Genomic DNA, 23,423 nt, shown 5'->3' on the forward strand with positions numbered 1-23,423 from the left:
ACAGAATGTCATTTCCCTTCATAATACCTGGCAATGCTTGATTAAGAAGTGGCTCAGTCAAGCCACATCACTTTGTTTTACCTCTGAATGTCAAGTTAGCAGCAATTGCAAGTGAAGCTTTGCAGAAGGCTTAGAAAAGCCACTGCTGCCTGTGTAAGTGTTTGGAGGAAACAGAAATGCAAAGAACTCTTTGCTCTTCAACACACAAAGTAGAACCAACTTTTCTTAAGTACCTTTTTCTGTGTGCTTTTTCTCATGTAGATTTTAAAAGCAAGGGCAGAGCTCCACCAGTGCTCTATCATCGCTCCACCAAAGCGGACAGGGAACACGAACCGCTGCTGGAATGTCACCACTGCAAGGAAAACAAGAGATGTGTGAGCTCTCAGCTGGGTTCAGGGCTAACCTGGCTGTTGAGCTGGATCAGGAACAGAGAAACCTTCAGTCTCTGCAGGGTGAGAAGAGACACATGAAGATCAGAATGTGTGAAGGAAAGTGATGGCAGTTCTGAGAAGGCTGGGCAAACAGTGTGCATCTGCACAGGGATCAAGGAAGGCTGGGAGCTGCAGGAAGGGCTGTTGCTGAAACCCCCAATATGAATCTCTCAAGGATTCAACCTATTCAATTATAGAATCATAGAACCACCATGGAATGGTGTGGATTGAAGGGACCTTAAAGCTCATCCAGTCCCAACCCCTGCCATGGGCAGGGACACCTTTCACTAGAGCAGGTTGCTCCAAGCCCCTGTGTCCAACCTGGCCTTGAACACTGCCAGGGATGGGGCAGCCACAGCTTCTCTGGGAAAAGTCTGTGCCAGCGCCTCAGCACCCTCACAGGGAAGAGCTTCTGCCTCAGAGCTCATCTCAATCTCCCCTCTGGCAGGTTAAAGCCATTCCCCTTGGCCTGTCCCTCCAGGCCCTTGTCCAAAGCCCCTCTCCAGGTTTCCTGTCAGCCTCTCTGCTGGACAGCATGACAAAATCAGTATCATAACAGCATGTAAAGGCTGAAGTTAATACCAAGTGTCTGTCGCCCCAGCATGCAGTGAGACATTCCCTTCTTCACCTTGAGAACCCTGTCTCATTTTAGGCAATGTATTTCAAGACCTATCTCGAGAGAGTCAAAGCCCAGCTGCAAGAATCATCACAGGTTCAGGAGAAAAGTAATATCTGTAAGAAAAAGACTCAATGAATTGTTTAGCCTAGAAAAAAGAAGAGCAAGAAGTACAGTGACAGTTTTTCCTTGTTCAGATGGATAAAGTATTCCTGTGATGCCAAAAAACTCCAGTTAGACGTGAGGAAACTTCTCAAACAGGAAGCACAGCACTTTCACATCTTTCCTGGCATGGCTATGGAATTTTTCCCATTGGGCATCTTTAATAACCGAGATACAGAGCTCTCAGGAAAAAGAATGGCACGGTGGAGGGACTTGATGGCTTCTTCAAGTTATTTTCATCCCTATCTGTTTTCCTAGGTTACAAAGAGCTAGAACCTATCTGCAGAAGACAAAGTGCAGGAGGCTGTGCTATTTCTTTAGTACAAAGAGGTGAGGTTCAGAAGAGTTAGATGCTTTGTCAAGACTCAAATGGATAATATACAAGAGAACTCAGAATCCCCCCTAGATCTCTCAAGTGCCACCTAAAAAGATGTAAAGTCAATGAATGACCCTATGGGAGAAGCATTAGAAAGTCATCCTGGAATTCCAGTTGCTGGGAAGACAGAGCAGAGAGGATCTTGCTCATCCAGCTTTTTCTGCTCACTGAGGAAACATATCAGTTGTTCTCAGGGATACAAACACTGGTGGCACCCAGTAAAGAGATTAATGTTGACTGATTTGAGCACAGGACTCAGGATCTCTTGGATCTGAGCTCTTGCAGATGTTACATGACATATTTCAGCATCTGGAAAAACGATTTAATTTGAGATATAAGTACCTCTGATATTTCTAGAAGGACTTTATCATCCTCACACTATAGCAGAAAGGATATTTAGTTTATATTGGCATGAAGGAATGGGCTTATTGAGCTGCACTCTGTTGGCAGAGGTGCCACAAATCATACTGCAGCAAAGAGAATACACAGAAAATGCTACTAAACAATTTCTAAGAGATGAAAGATTTAACAAAACTAATATAAAGGGGGAAAATAATGTTCTTACCATCATCTGTGATTTTACTTGAAGCTATTCGAATGACTTCTGTTGTTATGGAGATCTGTCCTTTTTCATCCCCGGAGGCTCCCACTGGGAAATGGTACTCGACGAAGAAGGTACTAGGAGGGAAAAAGGGAATGGACGATCAGAATCCATCAAAAAGCTACTGGACATAATGGAAGTGAGCACAGAAGCAAGTGTCATACTCACAATTTACTGGCATTCTACTTCTTTAGAATAACTGAAGTATCTATTTTATTAATTACTTCAATAGATTGTGTAAATGTCAGATTTTGCTCAAAAAATACCCCTTTTGTTTTCAATGTTCTGCCATGCACAAACCATGTTTGTACCTCCCCAAAATCCCTGCTAAAGCACAGCCTGAAGTGAGCCCATATCAGGATAAATTATTCACATCTCTACTTTCCAAAGTCTATGGTATACAATGTCCTGAGAGAAACACAGAGCCATGGAATGGTTGGGTTGGAAGGGACCTTCAAGCTCCTCCAGCTCCAACCCCTGCCCCGGGCAGGGACACCTTCCACTAGAGCAGGTTGCTCCAAGCCCCTGTGTCCAACCTGGCCTTGAACACTGCCAGGGATGGGGCAGCCACAGCTCCTCTGGGAAAAGTCTGTGCCAGCACCTCAGCACCCTCACAGGGAAGAGCTTCTGCCTCAGAGCTCATCTCTATCTCCTCTCTGACAGGTTAAAGCCATTCCCCTTGGCCTGTCCCTCCAGGCCCTTGTCCAAAGCCCCTCTCCAGGTTTCTTATGAGCCACTTTAGGTATTGGAAGGCAGAGCAGAGAAATGGGAAGACTTCAGAATCCTGGAGTGCTGGACTACACCCAGACCTCAGAGGAATCTACCTTAAAGACACAAGTATCCAGCTGGTGAGAAACAATCCCCCTTACCACTTATTAACTGATGCAGGCCTTGGGGGCTTCCCCATGACACCTTTCTTTCTTGGTGTGACCTGGATGCTCTCAGGAGGGATTTTCAAGCTTTCAATGATGACTCTGGCCAGGTGGATCCGCTCCAGCAATGCCAACCTGTCTGCACCCAAGGATGTGATGCGAGCTGCTTCTGTGAGATCTTCTGGAGGAGCAAGTGGTCTGGTAGGAGAGTGGCTGAAGAGAGCAGACTGAGAATCAGCACTACAGGAATGATCACATGAAAGGAATATTGTAGCTTGGTGGGATATTAAATACTGCTCTTGGTTCATTAAAAAGAATGGGTTTAAATGTATTTTACAACAAATCTGGTGTTCTCTAACAGAAATCTTACAACACACAGTAGTTGAGGTATATAAGTGGAAAAAGAAGAAATAAAAAGCCCATGTTCCACATTATTGGAGTTTTGGATAAATCTTATGCAGTCAAACTATTCAAAAAGAAAAACTTCATTTAACATGTCATATACAAGAAAAAGGAGATGACAGAGTGACACACATGGCCAAGTCACTGCTGCAGAGGAACAGCAGCTCACTTGCAATTATTTGTAAGATTTGATTTGTAAATGGGTTTGTGTTGGTACCTCTGGAGACATGAACTTCACCTGAATGTAAAAATAGGAGTAGTTGTAAAAAAAGTTGCACAAAAAATTGTCTGGAGCTGAATTAGGAAAATAAAGTCATAAAACCTTAATACTAAGTGGTATTGGATCAGTAAAGCTCAATAACTGGATTTTTAGGGACATGTTTATTGGTTCTGTCATGGAAAAAGGGAATATAATTTAGATCAGGTCAGGACAGAGGTTTGTTTACTACAGCTATAGGAGAGAATACAAATCAGGAGAGAAACAGACTGTGCTGACGCAAACTCTGTCCCTGGAAAGCAGATACAGATTTTATACACAGAGAGACACTGTGCAAAGGCAGATAACAGGATGGGAGTTATTTTGTACCTGGTACATACACAAGGCCACAGAATAGCACAAAGCTGGTCTGGAGTTTGTGTTTTTCAGCACAAGGACTAATTTATCATGAAGGTCACACAGTGATTATTGTTTCAGAAGAAACAAGAGAGCAGCTCCCAGTGCCTAAAGGGGCTCCAGGAAACCTGGAGAGGGGCTTTGGACAAGGGCCTGGAGGGACAGGCCAAGGGGAATGGCTTTAACCTGCCAGAGGGGAGATTGAGATGAGCTCTGAGGCAGAAGCTCTTCCCTGTGAGGGTGCTGAGGCGCTGGCACAGGGTGCCCAGAGGAGCTGTGGCTGCCCCATCCCTGGCAGTGTTCAAGGCCAGGTTGGACACAGGGGCTTGGAGCAACCTGCTCTAGTGGAAGGTGTCCCTGCCCGGGGCAGGGGGTTGGGACTGGATGAGCTTTAAGATCCCTTCTAACCCAAACCACTCTGGGATTCTATCATTCTACGTTTTGTAAACTCATGATTTTAACTAATTGCATCTCAATTGCTTCTTTAACAAACAGCAATTCCTGGGTGATGCTGATGCTCCAGCACTCCCAGTGATGCTAAGAAACATTCTCAACCAAAAGTGTTAGTCAGTGAATTGTGTGATCAGGATGGAGCACAGTAACAACAGTGTGATTCTTGCTAACACTAACTTACAACGAGCAAGATGCTGCAAAACAAGTCACTAATTTACCTGGGTATAATTTCTGTCACCTTCTGATCCTGATCAAAGGCATTAGAATCCTTCTGAGGATTCCTTGGATCAGCTTTCTTGACAGTTTGTGTCTTGGTTACTTTCTTGGAGGAGTTTACATCATCATCATCACTGAGCAAATCACTTAAACTGGAGTCAGATTTCTGAAACAGAAATAATGCACATACCAGAAGAAGTTAACTCTGGTTGTCAAGAAAGGTACATAATGGTCATGATACATAAAATAAAACCAATTTGTGGCTTGAATCGTTCGAATCAATTAAAATTGGATCAAAATATTTCAGAGGTTTAAAAGGAAAAAGCTTTCATGGACAGCCTCAATCCCAGCAACTTCCACACTCAGTGTTTGAATTTGTGGTCTTAATGGTATTCTTTTAATAATATTAGTGTTAAGCAAAGTTCTCACAAGCTTCTGTGTGATATTTAACGCTTATTAAGCATTATAATACTGATTTTTCATTGTTTTTATGGAGGCTTCTGGTTTTCTTCACCTTAGGGAGTACATATTGAGCACCTGCCTTTAGATCTTCACTTACAGGAGCTGTGTAAAAAAGACTCTCTAAGAGACTCTGGTCGTAATGGGGATCATTGAGTTCGCTGTCATACACCTCACTGCCGAGAGACAGAGAATCCCAAAGGGAACCTGTCCGGTCCCAGAAAGGCACCGGGGAGAAATCAGCACTGTGGACACAAGAGACAGAAACATAACTTCGTGTTGCAAGTTCTGCAGTCAGTATTTTATGAATCCTGACAATCCTGTTATATTTTATATGGGATTTGTGCTATACTGGCCCAGAGAAGCTGTGGCTGCCCCATCCCTGGCAGTGTTCAAGGCCAGGTTGGACACGGGGGCTTGGAGCAACCTGCTCTAGTGGAAGGTGTCCCTGCCCGTGGCAGGGGGTTGGAGCTGGATGAGCTTTAAGGTCCCTTCCAACACAAATCACTCTGTGATTCTACGATATCCCTGACTGGGACACAGTACAAGCATCGTTTATGCTCTTGCGACACAAAATGAGAGGAAAAGGTCCATTTAATATTTGGAGAAAGATTAAAGATACTACTGGTTCTCTCAATTTTTAATTTAAAGACTGCAGGTTCTTCAAAGAAACACTGTATTTGTTTTATGTACTTTTAAACATTTTAGGACACAACAGTTGCAACCATCAAATAACTTAATGTCATTAAATATCATGGTTAATCTTTCTGACATCACTTTTACATCAAGGGACTTTCAGGTATCCAGGTTGTCAGGCACTAAAGTTGAGTGCAAGCCAAGGTATAAAACACCCCCATCACTTGCACGTGGATACATCACTGCTTCATTTCCAGGAATGTGGAAACTTGAAGAGTCAAGAGACGTTTTTCAGCATAAATGGTCAAATAAGGACTATTTTGGAATAACCTCCAGTGCATCCCACTCACCCGCCCAACAGTAGCTCGATTGCTGTCTCTTCAGAGTTCAGATCAAGTTGCTGACCAGAAACTTCAGAAGGAAGGGGATGGGGATCTTCAGGAGTGGGCAGAAAACTGGAGTTCAGGACTTTTGGGTTCCTGGATAAGTGATTGCAGCAGAGAGTAAAAGGATAAATAAATACATAAAGGCATGTTCAAGATTAATCCATCCAGGATAAAAATGAAAGGTTATGGACAACCTTCCCCAGCTTGCAGCTAAATCTCTAGATACACAAAACCTTCCTGCAGCCCTGCAGTCTGCTGCAAGTCACATCCACGTCTTATACTTTGCAATGTCTCATAGAATCATGGAAATATTTAGCTTGGAAATCATTGAGTCCAACCATAAGCAGAGCAGCTGCAAACAAGAAGATAAAGAGCAGAGAAAGACAAGTGAGATGTTTCTAAATGATGTTCTATCAGGTTTTCCTGGAAAGACCAAAATCATCTATTTTTAAACAAACTGGAGTAGGTAGAGTAGAAATAATTTGAACTGTGTTTGCAACAGCATCAGTGACTGTCAAGGCAATGACGTGCTTTTCTGGTTTATAGAGGAACAAAAGCCAATGTTCCTGGTTTTCCCCAAATAATGAAGCTTCTCCTGTAAAAAACAAGTATTTGTCTTAATAATTCTAAATTCCACTGGATTGAGAACTTGTAACTAAGCCTACTACTAAACAAAGGTGGAGTTAGAAGTTGAAAAGGCACAAACACTTTAGCAATCAGCTGAGAATTGTTGCACAGAAGATAATGACTTGTAATTCTGAGAACACAGACATAGATTCAACTTCTCATGTGTATTTTGGCACCAAGAGATGCAAACCAGAATAGGCAGAAGTCCTCAATTTATGTCACTAATGTCTTTGAAAACCTCTTCTCTCTGCTAAAGTACCATTTCATTTGCCATGTCCCTTCCATTGCTCTTATTCCTTATCAAAAACTAATATTTCCTTATCAAATAATTCTATACTAAATACAAATATACTGGGAAACTAAATTCAAATCAATGAGTTAAATCAAGGCTTTACTACATGATGATTAAAACCAATTCACAAAAATCAGGCTTTTATTCACAAGTAGAAATTAATTTCCCTTTTGAATGAGAATCCTAAAATACATCACCAAAAGTTTTCCTGATAAGGCCAAAAATGTATGGTTTGGAACTAAATCTCACTTTCCCCTTTCCAAACTCACTTGGCTGGTGCTTTGAAATCATCTGTCTCTATAAAAGGAGACACTTCAGTCAGTTCAATCTCCATGTCTGGGCTTGACTTCATTGCAGACACAACCATGGCATCACGGAGTTTATTGCCTTGATCCAAAAGAGCTGAGAAATGAGCAGAAGGATTAAACCTCTGAATTCCAACGCAATTTAAAAGTAACATGTAAACACAATTTATCATAGAATCACAGAATGGTACGGGATGGAAGGGCCTGGAGAAGAGAAGGCTCCTGAAGGGGACACCTTAGAGCAGCTCCAGTGCCTAAAGGGGCTCCAGGGAACCTGGAGAGGGGCTTTGGACAAGGGATGGAGGGACAGGCCAAGGGGAATGGCTTTAACCTGCCAGAGGGGAGACTGAGATGAGCTCTGAGGCAGAAGCTCTTCCCTGGGAGGGTGCTGAGGCGCTGGCACAGACTTTTCCCAGAGAAGCTGTGGCTGCCCCATCCCTGGCAGTGTTCAAGGCCAGGTTGGACACAGGGGCTTGGAGCAACCTGCTCTAGTGGAAGGTGCCCCTGCCCGGGGCAGGGGGTTGGAGCTGGATGAGCTTTAAGATTCATTCCAACTCAAACCACTCTGGGATTCTATGATTCTACGATTCCAACTGCCAGGTGATGGAAACGAGAACATTTTCCATCTGCAAATGCCAAAGGCATGGAAACCCTTCCATGTTTTGGTTTTCTTTTTTCACGAGTGGCACCTTCAATGGCCATCTCAGCAGACACGTCAATGAATAAACAGCCTGTGAAGCTGAGCTTCCTTTTCTTTTACCCCTCCTGCTCAGAGCAGCATACTACTAGGACAGCACATTCTGCCTCATCTGAATACTCAAACCATCTTCCAACAAAACCAAATCAGCAGTTTCTAAGTAAAGACCCATTTGTTGTAATTTACTGTTCGAAATAATGTGGTGAGAGCGTGTGAAGAATCACTCTTCCTTGAGTCTTTATCTCCAAATAGGCACCTGAAATATCAAGAGCTATTGGTAGTGAAATGTAAAAGATGATGCTGACTGTATACTAACCTGAAAGCAGGTCTTGTGTAGCTGGGTTATGTAAAGAGAGCACCCGAGTGTTTGTTCTGGCAGGTCCTTCAGGATCAGCACTGGTGGGAAATGACACTTGTTGATTCGAAGGATTCACTTTCAAACATTCATCTGGTAAAATTAGAGGGTGATGAGGAGCAGGAAAAGTGTCTTTTATGTTTTCAGAGTTCTCTTGCAAGAGAAAATGGTCCTTTCCTCTGTTGAAAAAGAGAAATATTTCAATGAAGTGGATCGGTGAAAGGGATTCATAGAATCATCATAGAATCATGGAATGGTTTGGGTTGAAGGGACCTTAAAGCTCCTCCAGCTCCAACCCCTGCCACAGGCAGGGACACCTTCCACTAGAGCAGGTTGCTCCAAGCCCCTGTGTCCAACCTGGCCTTGAACACTGCCAGGGATGGGGCAGCCACAGCTTCTCTGGGAAAAGTCTGTGCCAGCGCCTCAGCACCCTCACAGGGAAGAGCTTCTGCCTCAGAGCTCATCTCAATCTCCCCTCTGGCAGGTTAAAGCCATTCCCCTTGGCCTGTCCCTACATCCCTTGGCCAAAGCCCCTCTCCAGGTTTCCTGGAGCCCCTTTAGGCACTGGAGCTGCTCTAAGGTCTCCCCTTCAGGAGCCTTCTCTTCTCCAGGCTGAACAACCTCTGGCTCAAACCTCTTCAAATTCTCCTCAGCTCTGCAGCTGCCCCCTTCAGTACATGCTCCAAAAAGAAATGGGATGCACTATTTTAACTTGTACCCATTATTTCCACTTACACCATCAGAGAAAGTGACTCAAGCTGTCAATAGATTTGTGGCACCTCTTGTGTCAAGTACCACTGCTCAAACTAAGTCAACACAGGATGTAGATTTGTATCAGATGAGAAACTGTCCCTGCAAGCTCTGAAACACTGAGCGTTCTGGATTCTACCTAAAACGCACATTCAGAAAGATGAAGTATTCCAGAACTCACAAGTGTATAGCCTCAAAAAATGTGTGAACTGCAAAATAAAGCAGCATTTTGGGGACAAAATGATACCTGGGAGTTGAGGCTCTGCCATTGTTAACAGCCTCCTGGTCAGCAATAGTCACTCGTGTTTGCCTGGACTGCTGTGATGGAGCAAGGAATTGGGGCTTGCTGCTTCCAGGAGCAGTATCCAAACTCCCATCTGTGGTTGGGATAGAGCTGCTGGTGTCGTACCGTCCTGGCAGGGGTTCCAGAACTAGTGAGATCTGAAGGATAGAATGTGAAAACAGCATTTTGTTCTTAATCAAGCACAACACACACTGTTGTGTATATATATACATATACATATACATATATGTACTTATCATGTCATGGAAAACTGTTGCTTTTCTATGCAAAGTAGTATTTATGTCATGCAGTGATGTAACGTCATAAAACTCTGACATATTTCTAACTGCTTATTTTATATTCCCTGTTTTCAAACCACAGGCAATCATCCTGCAGCATAAATTGCCCAGATCTGGGGTTGTAAAGGAGATCTCCTCCTTCTTACTCCCAGATTTCAAAATCTTCTGCAATTTTGGCCAGTGAGGCTCTGGGGAAGTGTTAGAACTGAGTATCTGGTTTTAAATCCACTGTTAAAACTCACTCTCAGTGGAGACAACACACATTTTCTTTATCAAGTTGAACAACACAATCGTTCTAAAGAAAATTAAGCCAACACTGTTCAATATGCATTTTTCATTTGCTTCCTGAGTTCCTAAATGCCTTGGACAGAGACCAGCTCTGCATTGTACCTACTACAGCTTGATCCAGGCACCTGATTATACAGATGTTACAGCAGTACAACTTGTAATTATAAAGATCAAAGCCATAAGGAGTACCTGCAGCTCTCCAAGTTTATCAGATGTTGGTGAAATGACAGGGAAAACCCCACTGATGGGATGGCTGGGAGAGAGCTGGGACAGGCTGGTGATTTGTGCTCTGCCAATGGGAAGATGGTCCAGTTTGGTCATTACCTCCAGGACAAGCACACCCATATCTGTGGAAATTAGGAACAGCTCCATTTCAGTGCCCCACAACATGGTTACCATTAAACACAATTAAAACATTTTTGTTAAAATGAAAGAGACACTGGAGGTCAACATAATGATTATCATGAAATTATCACAGTGAGGAAGCAGGTGAAGAATCCTATCATAGAATCCCAGACTGGTTTGGGATGAAGGGACCTTAAAGATCATTAAGTCCAACCCCAGGGGACACCTTCCACTAGAGCAGGTTGCTCCAAGCCCCTGTGTCCAACCTGGCCTTGAACACTGCCAGGGATGGGGCAGCCACAGCTTCTCTGGGAAAAGTCTGTGCCAGCGCCTCAGCACCCTCACAGGGAAGAGCTTCTGCCTCAGAGCTCATCTCAATCTCTCAGACAGGCTCTAGTCATCAGGCTTGTATAAATTTTCTGCAGAGCTTTCACTAAATTAAGTACCTTAATAACATTAGAAGCTCTTCTGGGTATCTTTTTATTCTTCACACCCTTCTTCACACATTCAAAAACTGAAATGCCTATTTAATACATGGATAACACTAAAAATCACCAAATCTTGACACTAGAGGGACTACAGGAGACTTCAATAGTTTGCAGACCTAAAGTGCTAAAGCTGACACTAGAGAGACTGATGCCAGCAATTCCAAGCTGAGATTAAAATACTTCCAAATCAGGAAAACGACCTCAAAAGCCATAAGTGAGAACAGGACTGGGGTTACTTGGTGGGTAAATAACTGCTTGGCTCTTTCAGGGCTCCCTGTAGCTGGGGCACTGAGCAGGGTGAGGTGGTTGTACCTGTGAGGTAGGCAGTGAATTGCCTGGGCCCGCAGCGGACAGGGAAGCGAGCGGTGGTTCTCCCTCCTGGCTGCCCTGGTCTGGAGGTGGGCTGGAAGATGGTGCCATTCGAGGTCTCCCCCCACCACCTCAGGCGCACGAGGGTGGCAGCAGAGGGTGGCTTTGGGGTCGTCCAGAGGACTTGGGCCACGGTGCAGCGGAGGAGGCAGCGCAGGGGTCCCTCCACAAGCGGTGGCAGGCTGGTGGAAGCGGGGATGTCATCGAGACCTGTGGGGACAAGGGACCGAGTGGTCAGTGGCCGTGGTGGTGCATCCTCCCCCCATCCTCTGGGCTGCTCCATGATCTTGGGAATTCAAGGCCAGGTTGGACACAGGGGCTTGGAGCAACCTGCTCTAGCGGAAGGTGTCCCTGCCCATGGCTTGGAACCGGATGAGCTTTATGGTTCCTTCCAACCCAAACCAGTCTCTATGATAGACATGTCTTCATGCATGCATGTGTATGTGTGTATAGATCGTTATAACAACTGCATATTAAATTCTATTGACTCACTCTACAAGATCCACCTTAAAACTGCAAACTGCTGCTAAATGACACTTATAACCCTTTAGATGAAAAGCACTGACCAAGCCTGAGACTAAGACTAGACCCAGCTACACCTAGGCTCTATCAGGGGTTTAGAAAGCAAGGGGGTCTATTCTGAACCTTATGACTCAACAGGAGGATTTCCTTAATCCCCCTATTTCTTCCATTAGACATAAAGCACTGTCCAAGCCTGAGACACAGACTAGACCCGGCTACACCAAGGATCCATCAGGAGTTTAGAAAGTGAACCTCCTGACTCAAGAGGACAGTCTCCATTTGTGCCTTTGGTCTCTGTATCAATCAATTTTTGGCTCGGTTTTACCTTGTTTTTCCTTTGTTTGCTTCATCCATGTAATAAGTAATAGTGAACCTTGCTATCGAATCCTGTTAAGTCGTGCCTTTAACTCAGTATCTCCCCTCACTGCAAGAGAGACATTGAGGTGCTGGAGCGGGGCCAGAGAAGGGCACCGGAGCTGGTGCAGGGCCTGGAGCACAAGTGTGATGAGGAACGGCTGAGGGACCTGGGGGGTTTAGTCTGGAGAAGAGAAGGCTCAGGGGGGACCTTCTCGCTCTCTGCAACTGCCTGACAGGAGGATGGAGCCAGGAGGGGGCTGGTCTCTGCTCCCAAGGAACAAGGGATGGGACAAGAGGAAACGGCCTCAAGCTGCCCCAGGGCAGGTTTAGATGGAGCTGAGGAACAATTCCTTCCCCAAAGGGTGCTCAGGCATTGGAACAGGCTGCCCAGGGCAGGGCTGGAGTCACCGGCCCTGCAAGTGTTCACACCCCGTGTAGCCGAGGCCTCAGTGCCATGGGTTAGTGGTGGCCTTGGCACTGCTGGGGAGCGGTTGGACTGGGTGAGCTTAAAGGTCTTTTCCAACCCGGTTGATTCTATAATTCAGTATCAATCACGTTAAAGCCGCTCTTCGAGCCACCCTAAGCCCCTCACCTCCCGACCGCTCCCCGCCACGACTCCGCGCTCCCCCCCGCCGCCCCCCGGCTCACCCCACCGCCCTCCCACTCCCTCCGGGGACCGTCCCACCTCCCCTCCGGGGACCGTCCCACCTCCCCTCCGCCGGCCGCCCCGCGCCGCGGGGCCGCTCGCCCTCGGCCTCCTCTGCCGCATCCCGCCTCGCCTCGGGCCGCCCGGCAACCGCCGCCTGGGCGGGAGCGGGAGCGGGCCGCGCCCCCTCAGAGCCGCGCTTCCTGGACTACAACTCCCGTCATGCACCGCGCCCCCATAGCACCTTACGGAGGCGCGGACTACATTTCCCATAACACCCCGGGAGCGCGCTACGGGTGCCCGCGGGGGCGGCCTGCTCTCGCCGTGGTGCCGCGCAGCGGCGCTGTGAGGGGAACCCGCTTCCGGTGTCGCTGGAGCGGGGGCTAGCGGCGGCCGAGCTCCGAGGGGGGGTCCGCGGTGTGTCCTTGTGTCTCGTACCGCCTCCTTCGCCCTCATGTCGGCTCTGGAGAAGCAGCTGCACCTCGGCCGCCTCCCGCCGCGGCCCCCGCTGCCCGGTGGCGGCGGTCAGTCCGGCTCCAAGATGCGCATGGGGTAAGTGGGGGAAGGGAGGCGGCGGCTGTGAGGGGATGGAGGGGGGGGGAAGAGGCGGGTAGCAATGGGGGAGGGATGCTCGGTGATGCGGGCCTGTGGGCTCGGTGGCGTTTGGGGTGGGGGGCTCGTTATTCGGGGGTCTGGAGAGAGGGGAGGTCGTTTTGGGGGGTCTGGAGGGAGGGGTACCCGTTATTGGGGTGTATGGAGGGAGGGGTGCTCGTTTTGGGGAGTCTGAGGGGGGCGTTGCTCGATATTGGGGGTTTTGGTGGAAATGGTGCTTGTTATTAGGGGCTTTGGAGAGAGGGATGCTCGTTATAGTGGGTTAGGAGAGAGGGATGCTCATTACTGGAGGTATAGAGAGAGGGGTACTCGTTATTGGGGTGTCTGGAGGGAGGGGAGGTGGTTTTGGGGGGGTCTGGAGGGAGGGGGTTCCCATTTTATGGGGATCTGGAGGGAATGGTGCTTATTATTGGGAGTCTGGAGGGGTGTGTGCTTGTTGTTGGAGGGTCTGGAGAGAGGGGAGGTCATTTTGGGGGGTCTGAAGAGGAGGGTGCTCCTTATTGGGGATGTTTTAGGAGCAGGGGATCCTCTTTCATGGAAGGTGGCAGCTGAGGGGGGAAGTCCCCCCATGAGTGGCCAGGTTGGGGGGCTCTATGCAAAGGGGTGCTCCGTCCTTAGCAGGGCTATGGGGTACTTTGGGGGTGGGTTACTCATTGCTGGGAAGGATCAGGGGCTGGGGTGCTGGTTGCTGGGGGGATTTAGGGTGAGGGGACCTTTGTGCAGTGGTGGCAGCATGGTGGGTGTCCCTGCATGGTGACATGATGGGAGAGACCAGTCTGGCCCCACTCCCCCAGCAAGAACAGCACCTGGACCCGGCGTCTCCAGCCACCTCTCCCTGGCAATGGAGCAGGGAAAGGTGTTATTGCATGAAGAGCACAGGGGGAATGTGGCTGGTGCTGGGGTTGCTCTTCAGCAGCTCTTTTCTCCCAGTCCTTTTGCCATCTGTGTTTGAAGGGAGGATCAAACGCATCGTGATTTGGCTGGGTGGTTCCTCAGAAGTTGTTGAAGGCAGGGTTGGGGGAGAGGGGTGTGTTTAAATGGTGTTCCTCAGCAGCAGACACTTATGTGAAGCTGTACAGGAGGCGAACTCTGCCAAGTGACTGAAGTCCCTGCTTCAGATGATGGAAAATCTGGGATAGTCCAATACAGCTGTCAAATGTTTTAAGCAGGAGAACGTGTTTTGGAAACTCTGAGAGAAGATTGACCACTGTCTAGTTGTGTGGATGGCAACTAAAAAGGACTGACTGGAGAAGAACAACTCTAGCACTGAGTCAGAAGGGTTGGAAATTGGGTGGCTTTGAAGGGAATGTAGTGACTTCACCTCCAAAGGTGTGAGGAGAACCTTGTCTTCCAAGCAGGTGCCTAGTTGTGGTAAAAGGAGAGCAAGATAATCATAGAATCATGGAATGGTTTGGGTTGGAAAGGACCTTAAAGCTCCTCCAGCTCCAACCCCCTGCCCCGGGCAGGGACACCTTCCACTAGAGCAGGTTGCTCCAAGCCCCTGTGTCCAACCTGGCCTTGGACACTGCCAGGGATGGGGCAGCCACAGCTTCTCTGGGAAAAGTCTGTGCCAGCGCCTCAGCACCCTCACAGGGAAGAATTCCTTGCAGCAGGGTGATGGCTTGGCTGCAGGGATGGAAGTTGTAGTTGCAAAGTGAAGGAAGCTGGTAGTAACCGTGGGGAGTTGAGCTCAGGAGAGCTGTGACAGAACACGTTGGCAGCCCTGTGCAAATGTGGAGATTTAAGCAGAATGGCAGAGACATGGAGATTTTATTACACCTAAAGAAAAGGTGTTTTCAGGGCTGGCTGACTCTTTGATCAAGGCTGATTGTTACAGTGTGGAGTCTGAGGTCTGGATTGTGACAAAGACCAGGGGTTGATCCTCTGGAGGATCAGCAGCCTGAGCACCACCCTCTGTGAGGTCCATGTGTGAGCTCAACACCACCAAGTGCTCTATTTGGAGGATAAAAATACCCTCCAATTCCTACAGGAAATCTCCTTTGCCTCGATGCATGAAATCAGATAACTAAAAGAACTGATGGAAAAGGCAGCTACAGGGCTGGACTGAAATAAGCTGTTGAGGTATTTATGGGTGGGAGAGGATGGTTTCTCCTCTCTTTAAAGCATAGTTTTAAAACCTTTATTTCACACATTATTATTTATATGATACTTGGAGAGATGTAATACAATTGATGTAGTTGGTATATGAACTGATACTAACACATCTTCATCAAATACTCCTTTGAATATGGATTATTTTATAGCTAAGCTTCATGTGTTTAATGACATGGCTTTGAGGCTAAGCAATAAAGTTGTATTTAAGGATTAATTTGTACTGTTAATAGAGAAATAGGCATAGAAATTAGGAAGAAGAGGTTTTGGGTGGCTTTTGGAGGGCGTTCCCCTCTCAGAGCTGCTCTGTGTTCTCCTGTATCTCTTGGTTATCTGAAACTCAGAGCTGGGACTTGTGGGCTCCGTTTCCAGATGCTGTGTCAAACCATGGGTTAAAAGCAAGTCACTAAGCCACTAATTCACCCATTTGTGTTGTGGAGAGTCTTGTGTTTCACAGGAGTGTGCTGAAGTTTAGCTGGTACATACAGGGCTAGATTTACTGTTAAATACATGATTTAATTCTGCTGGCTCTGTTCAGGGTTAACCAAACCAACCCTTATGCTGTGCAGAGCCTGCAAACCCACGGTATTTCTCTTTTAGGTGAAGAAATAAAGTTCTAATTCCTTCTTCTCGTTTCATCCCATATAAGTTTAGAGTCTCATCCCTTGTGGTTGTTCTGTGCAATATTGAATGTTCTTTTTACTAGTTCCATTCACTATAAACTTTGTCATTATCCATCTAATTCTTTCCGCACAGCGTGTGTACACCTCTGGCACCATAAACAAGCACCATGACCCATGGCTTGTTGATTTAGGTGTTCCTAAATCAATAATAAATATAAGAACATCCAACACTGCTGTTAAGGTGGCCTTAAACAGGATGAAAATCCTGTTGCAGCCCTGAGGAGAAGGACTTGGGTGAGTAGAAGCTCCCCATGAGCCGGCTTCAGTGTGTGCTTGAGCCCAGAACCCCCCCGTGTGCTGGGCTGCACCCCCAGAGCGTGAGCAGCAGGTCAGGGAGGGGATCCTGCCCCTCTGCTGCGCTCTGGGGAGACCCCCCCTGCAGCCCTGATCCAGCTCTGGGGCAACAGCACAAGAGGGACGTGGAGCTGCTGGAGCGAGGCCAGAGGAGGTCCCGGAGCTGCTGCGAGGGCTGGAGCAGCTCTGCTCTGGAGCCAGGCTGAGAGAGCTGGGCTGGGGCAGCCTGGAGAAGAGAAGGCTCCTGAAGGGGAGACCTTAGAGCAGCTCCAGTGCCTAAAGGGGCTCCAGGAAACCTGGAGAGGGGCTTTGGACAAGGGCCTGTGGTGCAGGGGGATCTGTGCTCTGCTGCGGGACCTCAGATTCAGTAAAGCTGAAGGAACTGATGGGTTTTTCATGTGCCTCTGGTTGCCTGTGTCCTTGCAAAGAGCTGCCATGCTGTGGGACATGTTTTCCATGTCAGTGTTATCAGTAGTGAAAATCCATGCTGGTGCTCATTTTTACTAGAAATAAGACAAAAGTAAAGGCTATTATATTCCCGATGGAATGAGGCACTGGCAAAACCCTCATGGCATTTGTTGCTTCACTTCCTCAGCACAGGCAAACAACCAACTTCTAATTGAGCACTTCCAGGGATTTTAGAATGGATTTGATGATGGATATCTATCGTTGGATGCCTGTGGGGTGTTTCTGCTCGTGCAGTGCTTGTTAGTACTAATCCTATAAAGGAATTTATATAAAAGCTCCATATCTTGCCAATTTTTGAGGGTTTTTGAACACTTTCTGTTAGGGAAATGATTATGAAAAGTTTGTTTCCTACAGTCCTGTAATGCTATAAATCTTCCTTTCAATGCTTTCGAAAGCACTGATATGAAATCCAGTGTTGTGGTTAAGAATCAAAAATGCCCGTGTCCTTCCCCTTCAAAGCTGCAGGGAATAGTTCCTGATCACATTTTAGTTGCGTGGTGCAGTTGTATTTTTGGTTTACTGCTCTGACATTAAGTAAATCCCTTTATGGGTGACGTTCCAGTTGTGTGAGGCACTGCCTGTGTGACATGAGAATGGACTGATCCATAGAGACTTGTCATAGAATCCCAGCCTGGTTTGGGATGAAGGGACCTTAAAGCTCATCCAGTTCCAACCCCTGCCACGGGCAGGGACACCTTCCACTAGAGCAGGTTGCTCCAAGCCCCTGTGTCCAACCTGGCCTTGTGTGAAAAGAAGACAAGGAGTGGAATCCAGAGACAGCGAAGTACAAGTAAGGGGTGTTGTGGCAAAGCAGGGATGGAAGAGAGTTCTGCAGGGTGCTGAGGTGGCTTTTTATATGGTATTGACCATCCCTCCCAAGTGGGTAAGGTGGTGAGCAGGAGAGCTCCAGTGTTTGTCTGAAGATAATGGATGCTGGTGTGAAGCTTTGCCTTTGATTTTTAATCAATGCATTCATATGCCAGGAGAGCAGGGGACTGAACCATCAACCTGCCTTTGTGTGGTTGGCTCATTTACTTCTCTCTGGTGAAGACTCTCATGGGAGGTAAGGGTGGTTGGATGCCAGCATCATCCAGACCCTTGCTTCTGAACCCAACCAGGCTGCACACTCAGTCCTTTGTTCCTTTACCTTTTATTCTCCCTCCAAGATCTCTGATCTCTCCTGTTGATCTCATTGTAAGCTGTGTTTTCATTGTTGGACAGCAGTGCCCAAACCTGGATGTGCATCTTCAACAGAGGCTTTCACACAGCTGTGAACTGGAAAGACTATTTCATCTACATTTGTAGATGGGAACTTCATTGAGACATCTCAGCAGGACTGTCTTATTTTGGTGGTGTGACTCTGACCCTCTATTCAGCTTGTGGGCTGCAGCTCTGTGTGGCTGCTTGCATGTGCTCTGCATTCATCTCAAGTTATTTCTACCTAGGTTTAGCTTAGGCTTAGCTAAGTTTAGCCTTAATAAGATTCACTTGAATACAGTCAAGTGCCAGATTCCAGAGTCAGGCCACCCCAAGAGAATGTGATTTGTTGTACAGAGAAAAAGGAGTGTGACTTATGGTGCTACAAATACAAAAGTCTATAGTGAAATAGTCCTTAAAATTCACACACACAGGGAATAAAAATAATTAAACTAAAAAATCCTCTCTTTTTGCTGTGTTAAGCAATCTCATGTTTCTTAATCTATTTTATTTCTGTGCTTTGAATTTCTTGTATTGGAAGCAGGGCCATTCAAATGGGTTTAAACTTAATATCCAGCAGTGCTGGCAAGCTGATTTTCCATGGCTAAATGCTTTGCTTCATAGGCACCAATCTTCTGACTGTCGTGTTGGGCACTCTCTTTTTATTCTTTCTTTCTTTATCAGCCAGGCAGACCGTGTCATCATGAGTATGCTGTGGTTGAAAGCAGATCATAAGAGGCAGAGGATGGAGTAAGGGAGATTTGCTATAGGGAAATAGGAACATAATTTACTGGAGCACTGAGATTTCTCAAGCTTCAGTCATCCTTGACCAGAAAGGCAAGTTAGTGGGTAGGATGCTCTCTTAAAACCATTGTTTTCCAGCTTACTCTGACATTATTCGTTTTGAGAAGGAGCTTTTGGCATTTATGCTGAGGACTTCTTCACCCAAATGAAGTCTTACATCTTTTTGGTAATTCATTGCTTAAAGGTTAACACATGTTTCAGCAGTTTGTAATAAAATGGCACCTATTACTGCATTAAAATAGGTGGAGAGAGACTTATCTGTTCTTTTTTAGGTGTCCCTGTCTGTGACAGGGACACCTTCCACTAGAGCAGGTTGCTCCAAGCCCCTGTGTCCAACCTGGCCTTGAACACTGCCAGGGATGGGGCAGCCACAGCTTCTCTGGGAAAAGTCTGTGCCAGCGCCTCAGCACCCTCACAGGGAAGAGCTTCTGCCTCAGAGCTCATCTCAATCTCCCCTCTGGCAGGTTAAAGCCATTCCCCTTGGCCTGTCCCTCCAGGCCCTTGTCCAAAGCCCCTCTCCAGGTTTCCTGGAGCCCCTTTAGGCACTGGAGCTGCTCTAAGGTCTCCCCTTCAGGAGCCTTCTCTTCTCCAGGCTGCCCCAGCCCAGCTCTCTCAGCCTGGCTCCAGAGCAGAGCTGCTCCAGCCCTCGCAGCAGCGCCGGGGCCTCCTCTGGCCTTGCTTCCTTATGTCTCTGTACTGGAGAATCTCATTTGAACAGTCAGAGTGGCCAAAGCAAAGACCTGTGCTGTGCCTGTAGGACTTTAACATGAGGCCGAGTGCTCTAATCCATCTCTGTGGAGCTTAGCTCTGTGTGCTGCTGGTGTCCCTTCCACACTTCCAAAGTAATGGCACACCTGAAAATGCAAACAGTAGGATGCTGGATCTTGTGAAACACTGATATTAATATTTAAGTAAAACTCTTGGCTAGTTGAAATGGCTGCTGCAACAGAGTTTTGGATGGCTTTTTGTCGTAGCACAAGATGTGTGCTTAGGATTCCATCATATTTTATAGTGCCTTGCATTGATTTCTGCTACCTTGCTTCCTCTAAACTACAGCCCCCTGCTCCGTGCAGCCACACACGTGTGTGCACCATCCAGCATTCCCCTCCTTTGATTCTATAGCACTCTCCTGCCCCGACTAAGTGCTCTCCAACAGAATTATCCAGCTGAATCGTGTTTTATGCTTCTCTTGGACTTGAGTAGTAAGTAAAAATCACACCGAGAGGAACTTGAAGTTCATTTTTCAATGTCCATTTATTTTAAGGAGCAAATTCATCTGAGGTTGTGTTTGAAATTATCAGCGTGTTGAACGTGATTCGTTTGAATCGCTCGGTTGAAATGGAGATGAAATCAAACTTCATGGCCAGAGTTCTGTGGGGAAATCAAGTAAAGGACTTTGCAAAGTCACTGGTGAAGCAAAAGGGTTGAGACCCCCCCCCAGCAGCTCCTGAAGGCTGCAGCAGCTGCTGCATTTGCTGCCTTACTTTCTGTCTTGAGTTTAGCACTTGTTTGCTTACAGAACCCACTTCGACTTAAGGATCTGGATGGGATTTGAATGTGAAAGAGTTTGCTGCTCATTTCCAATATGTGAATAAAAATCATAGTCATGGAATAGTTTGGGTTGAAGGGACCTTAAAGCTCCTCCAGTTCCAACCCCCTGCCCCGGGCAGGGACACCTTCCACTAGAGTAGGTTGCTCCAAGCCCCTGTGTCCAACCTGGCCTTGAACACTTCCAGGCCTCCAAGATCTCCTAAGATCTTTTGATTATCTAGAAGAGCTTGATTGGGTCGGTCTGTGCCATTCAATCATGACAATTCCAGCTAATTTCTCCCTTTTTAATCCATTTTTTTTCCCCCTGAAACTTTCTGAGTGTCCCTGCCCATGGCGGGGGGTTGGAACTGGATGATCTTAAGGTCCTTTCCAACCCAAACCATTCTATGGTTCTATGTGCACATATTCCCTACATGATGAAGAGGACAAACAACACAATAGGATCAAACGAGCTGTAGATGGTGCCCAGAATTTGCTTTGTGATTCCAGTTTCATATGTTGGCTTGGAGTATAACGATCATTCTAGAGAAGTGCTTATGTTGGATCCATTTGTGGTTTGGTCTGATGGAGACTTTCAAAAGCAGTAATTAGTCCTCTCAGTTTAAATATTTGGTCAGCAAAATACTGCTCCAGCAAAGGAAGGTGCAAAATCACAGCTGCTGTTGATGGGGTTTGCTTCTAATTTTGGGTGTGTTGATGTATCACTAACAAAACAGAAGCTCTAGAAGAGGAACAAATCAAAGATATTAATTCTTTCCTTCAGAAAAGAGGAATTCTTTCCTCTGAAATCAGCCACTGCCCAACCTTCTGCTGTCAGCAGGTGATTTGTGGAAGGCTACACATTTATTCTGCCTTAAATTCAGCATTAAATCAGAGATCACTTATCTTTTCTCAGCATTATTTGGAGGGGAATATTTTGCTTTAAATTAGAATCTGCACATACTTGCTTTGGAGGTGACAAAGGTTTTTAATTCCCAGCTCCTCTTTGCTTTCTGCTCTAATTCCCCTGCAAATCTTGGAGTTCTGGTATGTATTATTCCCAGTTATATTATTCCCAGCTATTTCATCTATGACACATAACTACCAACTTTTTCTCTGGAGGTTTTAATTGTTAAACTGAATTTGAAGCATTGGCTGATGCCTCTAAATCAATCAGTACATAAAGCAGTGGCAAGTTCCCAGGCCTTGGCTCTGATTTCATGGGTTCCTCTTGCAATTCAGGAGATACTCTCCATGGATCTGTCTTGGTATTGGCATCTGCCTGCCTCTTCCATGAACATTTTAGCTGTGGTCCTTGTGTTGGACCTCTGCTGTCAGGAATGGTGTTGGAAAGGGGTACAAAAATGCTCATAAGTCTTTTGATTGTGCCCTTGTTGGGTTTATTTGTTGGTTTTATTTCCCATTCAGGTTTTCTCCAAGTGGAACATTGAACAATCTAATTCACTTCCAAGGAATTATGGATGGCAAAGTGGAACTGAGCAAAGTTTACCCTTTTCATCAATAGTTGCTTCACAAATTCAGGCTATGGCAGTGTGATCAGGCCAACCCTGTGTTGGTTTGTGCTGCTGCTGAAAGGAGCAATGTGTCTCCTAATGTGCTGCTACTTCATCTCCTCTGTTGTACTGTGCTTGGGTGGCCTTGCAGTTAGCCAGGTAGGGAACAGATCTGAAAGATCTGGGAAAGATCAGAGCTCTTGGGGCTGCCCCATCCCTGGCAGTGTTCAAGGCCAGGTTGGACACAGGGGCTTGGAGCAACCTGCTCTAGTGGAAGGTGTCCCTGCCCGTGGCAGGGGGTTGGAACTGGAGGAGCTTTAAGGTCCCTTCCAACTCAAAGCATCCTGTGATTCTGTGTGCCAGTGCTCTTGGTGACTGAAGGATTACCTTTTCTTTGTCTGCTAATTCCAGGAGAAAGAGCTGCCTTAGGTCAACCTAAGAGGCTTGAGACTGATACCAAGTTCTCCAGGTTATCTGATCCCATGATGACATCTGCTTGAGAAATGAGCTAAAAATCTTCAATCTGAGCAATTGAGATGAAGTCAACTTAACTTACTCCTTTACTTCTTCTCTGCCCCCCCATCCCACGTAGTCCTGGCGTTGTGTTTCATAGAATCATGGAATGGTTTGTATTGGAAGGGTCCTTAAAGCTCCTCCAGCTCCAACCCCCTGCCACGGGCAGGGGCACCTTCCACTAGAGCAGGTTGCTCAAGGCCTCACCAGAGCAGGCTCTGTAAAGCCTGTCCACCCTGTTCTCCACTTTTGATTATTTCTACTCTTCTTTGAATCCCCTTCAGTTGTATCCTTAAATTATTGATCCAGCTGCAGGTACAATGCTCCAGACATGGTGGCACCGGTGCCTTATGCAGCAGTTGTACAGTCTGTGCTCCAAGCTGAGGTTGTCCTTTGATGCCTGAGAATCACACCAAACCAGGGTCACCATGCTCTTGCTGTCCATCACAGGACCATATGTCCTGTCCTATTCATATGGCTTCTTGCCTGCATCATGGGTATGTGACTTCACTTCAGTAACTTTGAGATCTGTCCTTCATCAATCAGAAAAGGAACAACTCCAAATCCTTCTGTATCTGCTCTTGCCTGTGCAGGATGGTGAACGTTTTCTGTGTGGCTTGGCTGTTGGTAGGTGATTTTGGTTAGTGCTGTGCTTAATATTCCCTCTGGAAGTCCTGAATGCTTAAAAATCCGGTACAAGCCATGACATGGGGTTTGCTATTTGGGGCAGATCCTGAGCCCAATATCATCAGGGACAGCTCAAGCTACTTCCCATTATTGCACTTTGGGCTTGTAGCATTGGTGTGCAACTGCAAGAAAATCGTTTCTTGCTTTTTGTTATGCTGAATTT

The 23,423-nt window shown here is 46.6% G+C and overlaps 2 protein-coding genes across 13 annotated transcripts in view; one reads left to right on the forward strand and one right to left on the reverse strand.

Moving 5' to 3' along the window:
• Positions 1 to 13,038, reverse strand: part of LOC115604094 (mitochondrial uncoupling protein 2-like) — a 53,557-nt gene extending 40,519 nt beyond the window's left edge. For 4 of the 11 annotated variants that reach the window (XM_030476821.1, XM_030476825.1, XM_030476822.1 and 1 more), the window contains exons 1-11: positions 11,265 to 11,655; positions 10,309 to 10,466; positions 9,497 to 9,690; positions 8,461 to 8,678; positions 7,412 to 7,544; positions 6,188 to 6,316; positions 5,302 to 5,446; positions 4,745 to 4,908; positions 3,056 to 3,271; positions 2,151 to 2,263; positions 234 to 352 (exon numbers count right to left, since the gene is read on the reverse strand). In XM_030476821.1, coding sequence (XP_030332681.1) covers positions 234 to 352; positions 2,151 to 2,263; positions 3,056 to 3,271; positions 4,745 to 4,908; positions 5,302 to 5,446; positions 6,188 to 6,316; positions 7,412 to 7,544; positions 8,461 to 8,678; positions 9,497 to 9,690; positions 10,309 to 10,466; positions 11,265 to 11,604 — 1,929 coding nt within the window. In that variant the 5' untranslated portion in view covers positions 11,605 to 11,655. Of the gene's footprint in view, positions 1 to 233; positions 353 to 2,150; positions 2,264 to 3,055; positions 3,272 to 4,744; positions 4,909 to 5,301; positions 5,447 to 6,187; positions 6,317 to 7,411; positions 7,545 to 8,460; positions 8,679 to 9,496; positions 9,691 to 10,308; positions 10,467 to 11,264; positions 11,656 to 12,908 lie in introns of those variants that run through there. The other 7 variants (XM_030476828.1, XM_030476827.1, XM_030476829.1 and 4 more) reach the window with 4 other exon arrangements.
• Positions 13,039 to 13,175: 137 nt separating this feature from the next.
• Positions 13,176 to 23,423, forward strand: part of PPME1 (protein phosphatase methylesterase 1) — a 34,773-nt gene continuing 24,525 nt past the window's right edge. For both annotated transcript variants that reach the window (XM_030476840.1, XM_030476841.1), the window contains exon 1: positions 13,176 to 13,398. In XM_030476840.1, the coding sequence (XP_030332700.1) occupies positions 13,301 to 13,398 (98 nt within the window). In that variant the 5' untranslated portion in view covers positions 13,176 to 13,300. The remainder of the gene's footprint in view (positions 13,399 to 23,423) is intronic.

This window comes from Strigops habroptila, chromosome 2, assembly GCF_004027225.2.
Source record: "Strigops habroptila isolate Jane chromosome 2, bStrHab1.2.pri, whole genome shotgun sequence".
Lineage (NCBI taxonomy): Eukaryota > Metazoa > Chordata > Aves > Psittaciformes > Psittacidae > Strigops > Strigops habroptila.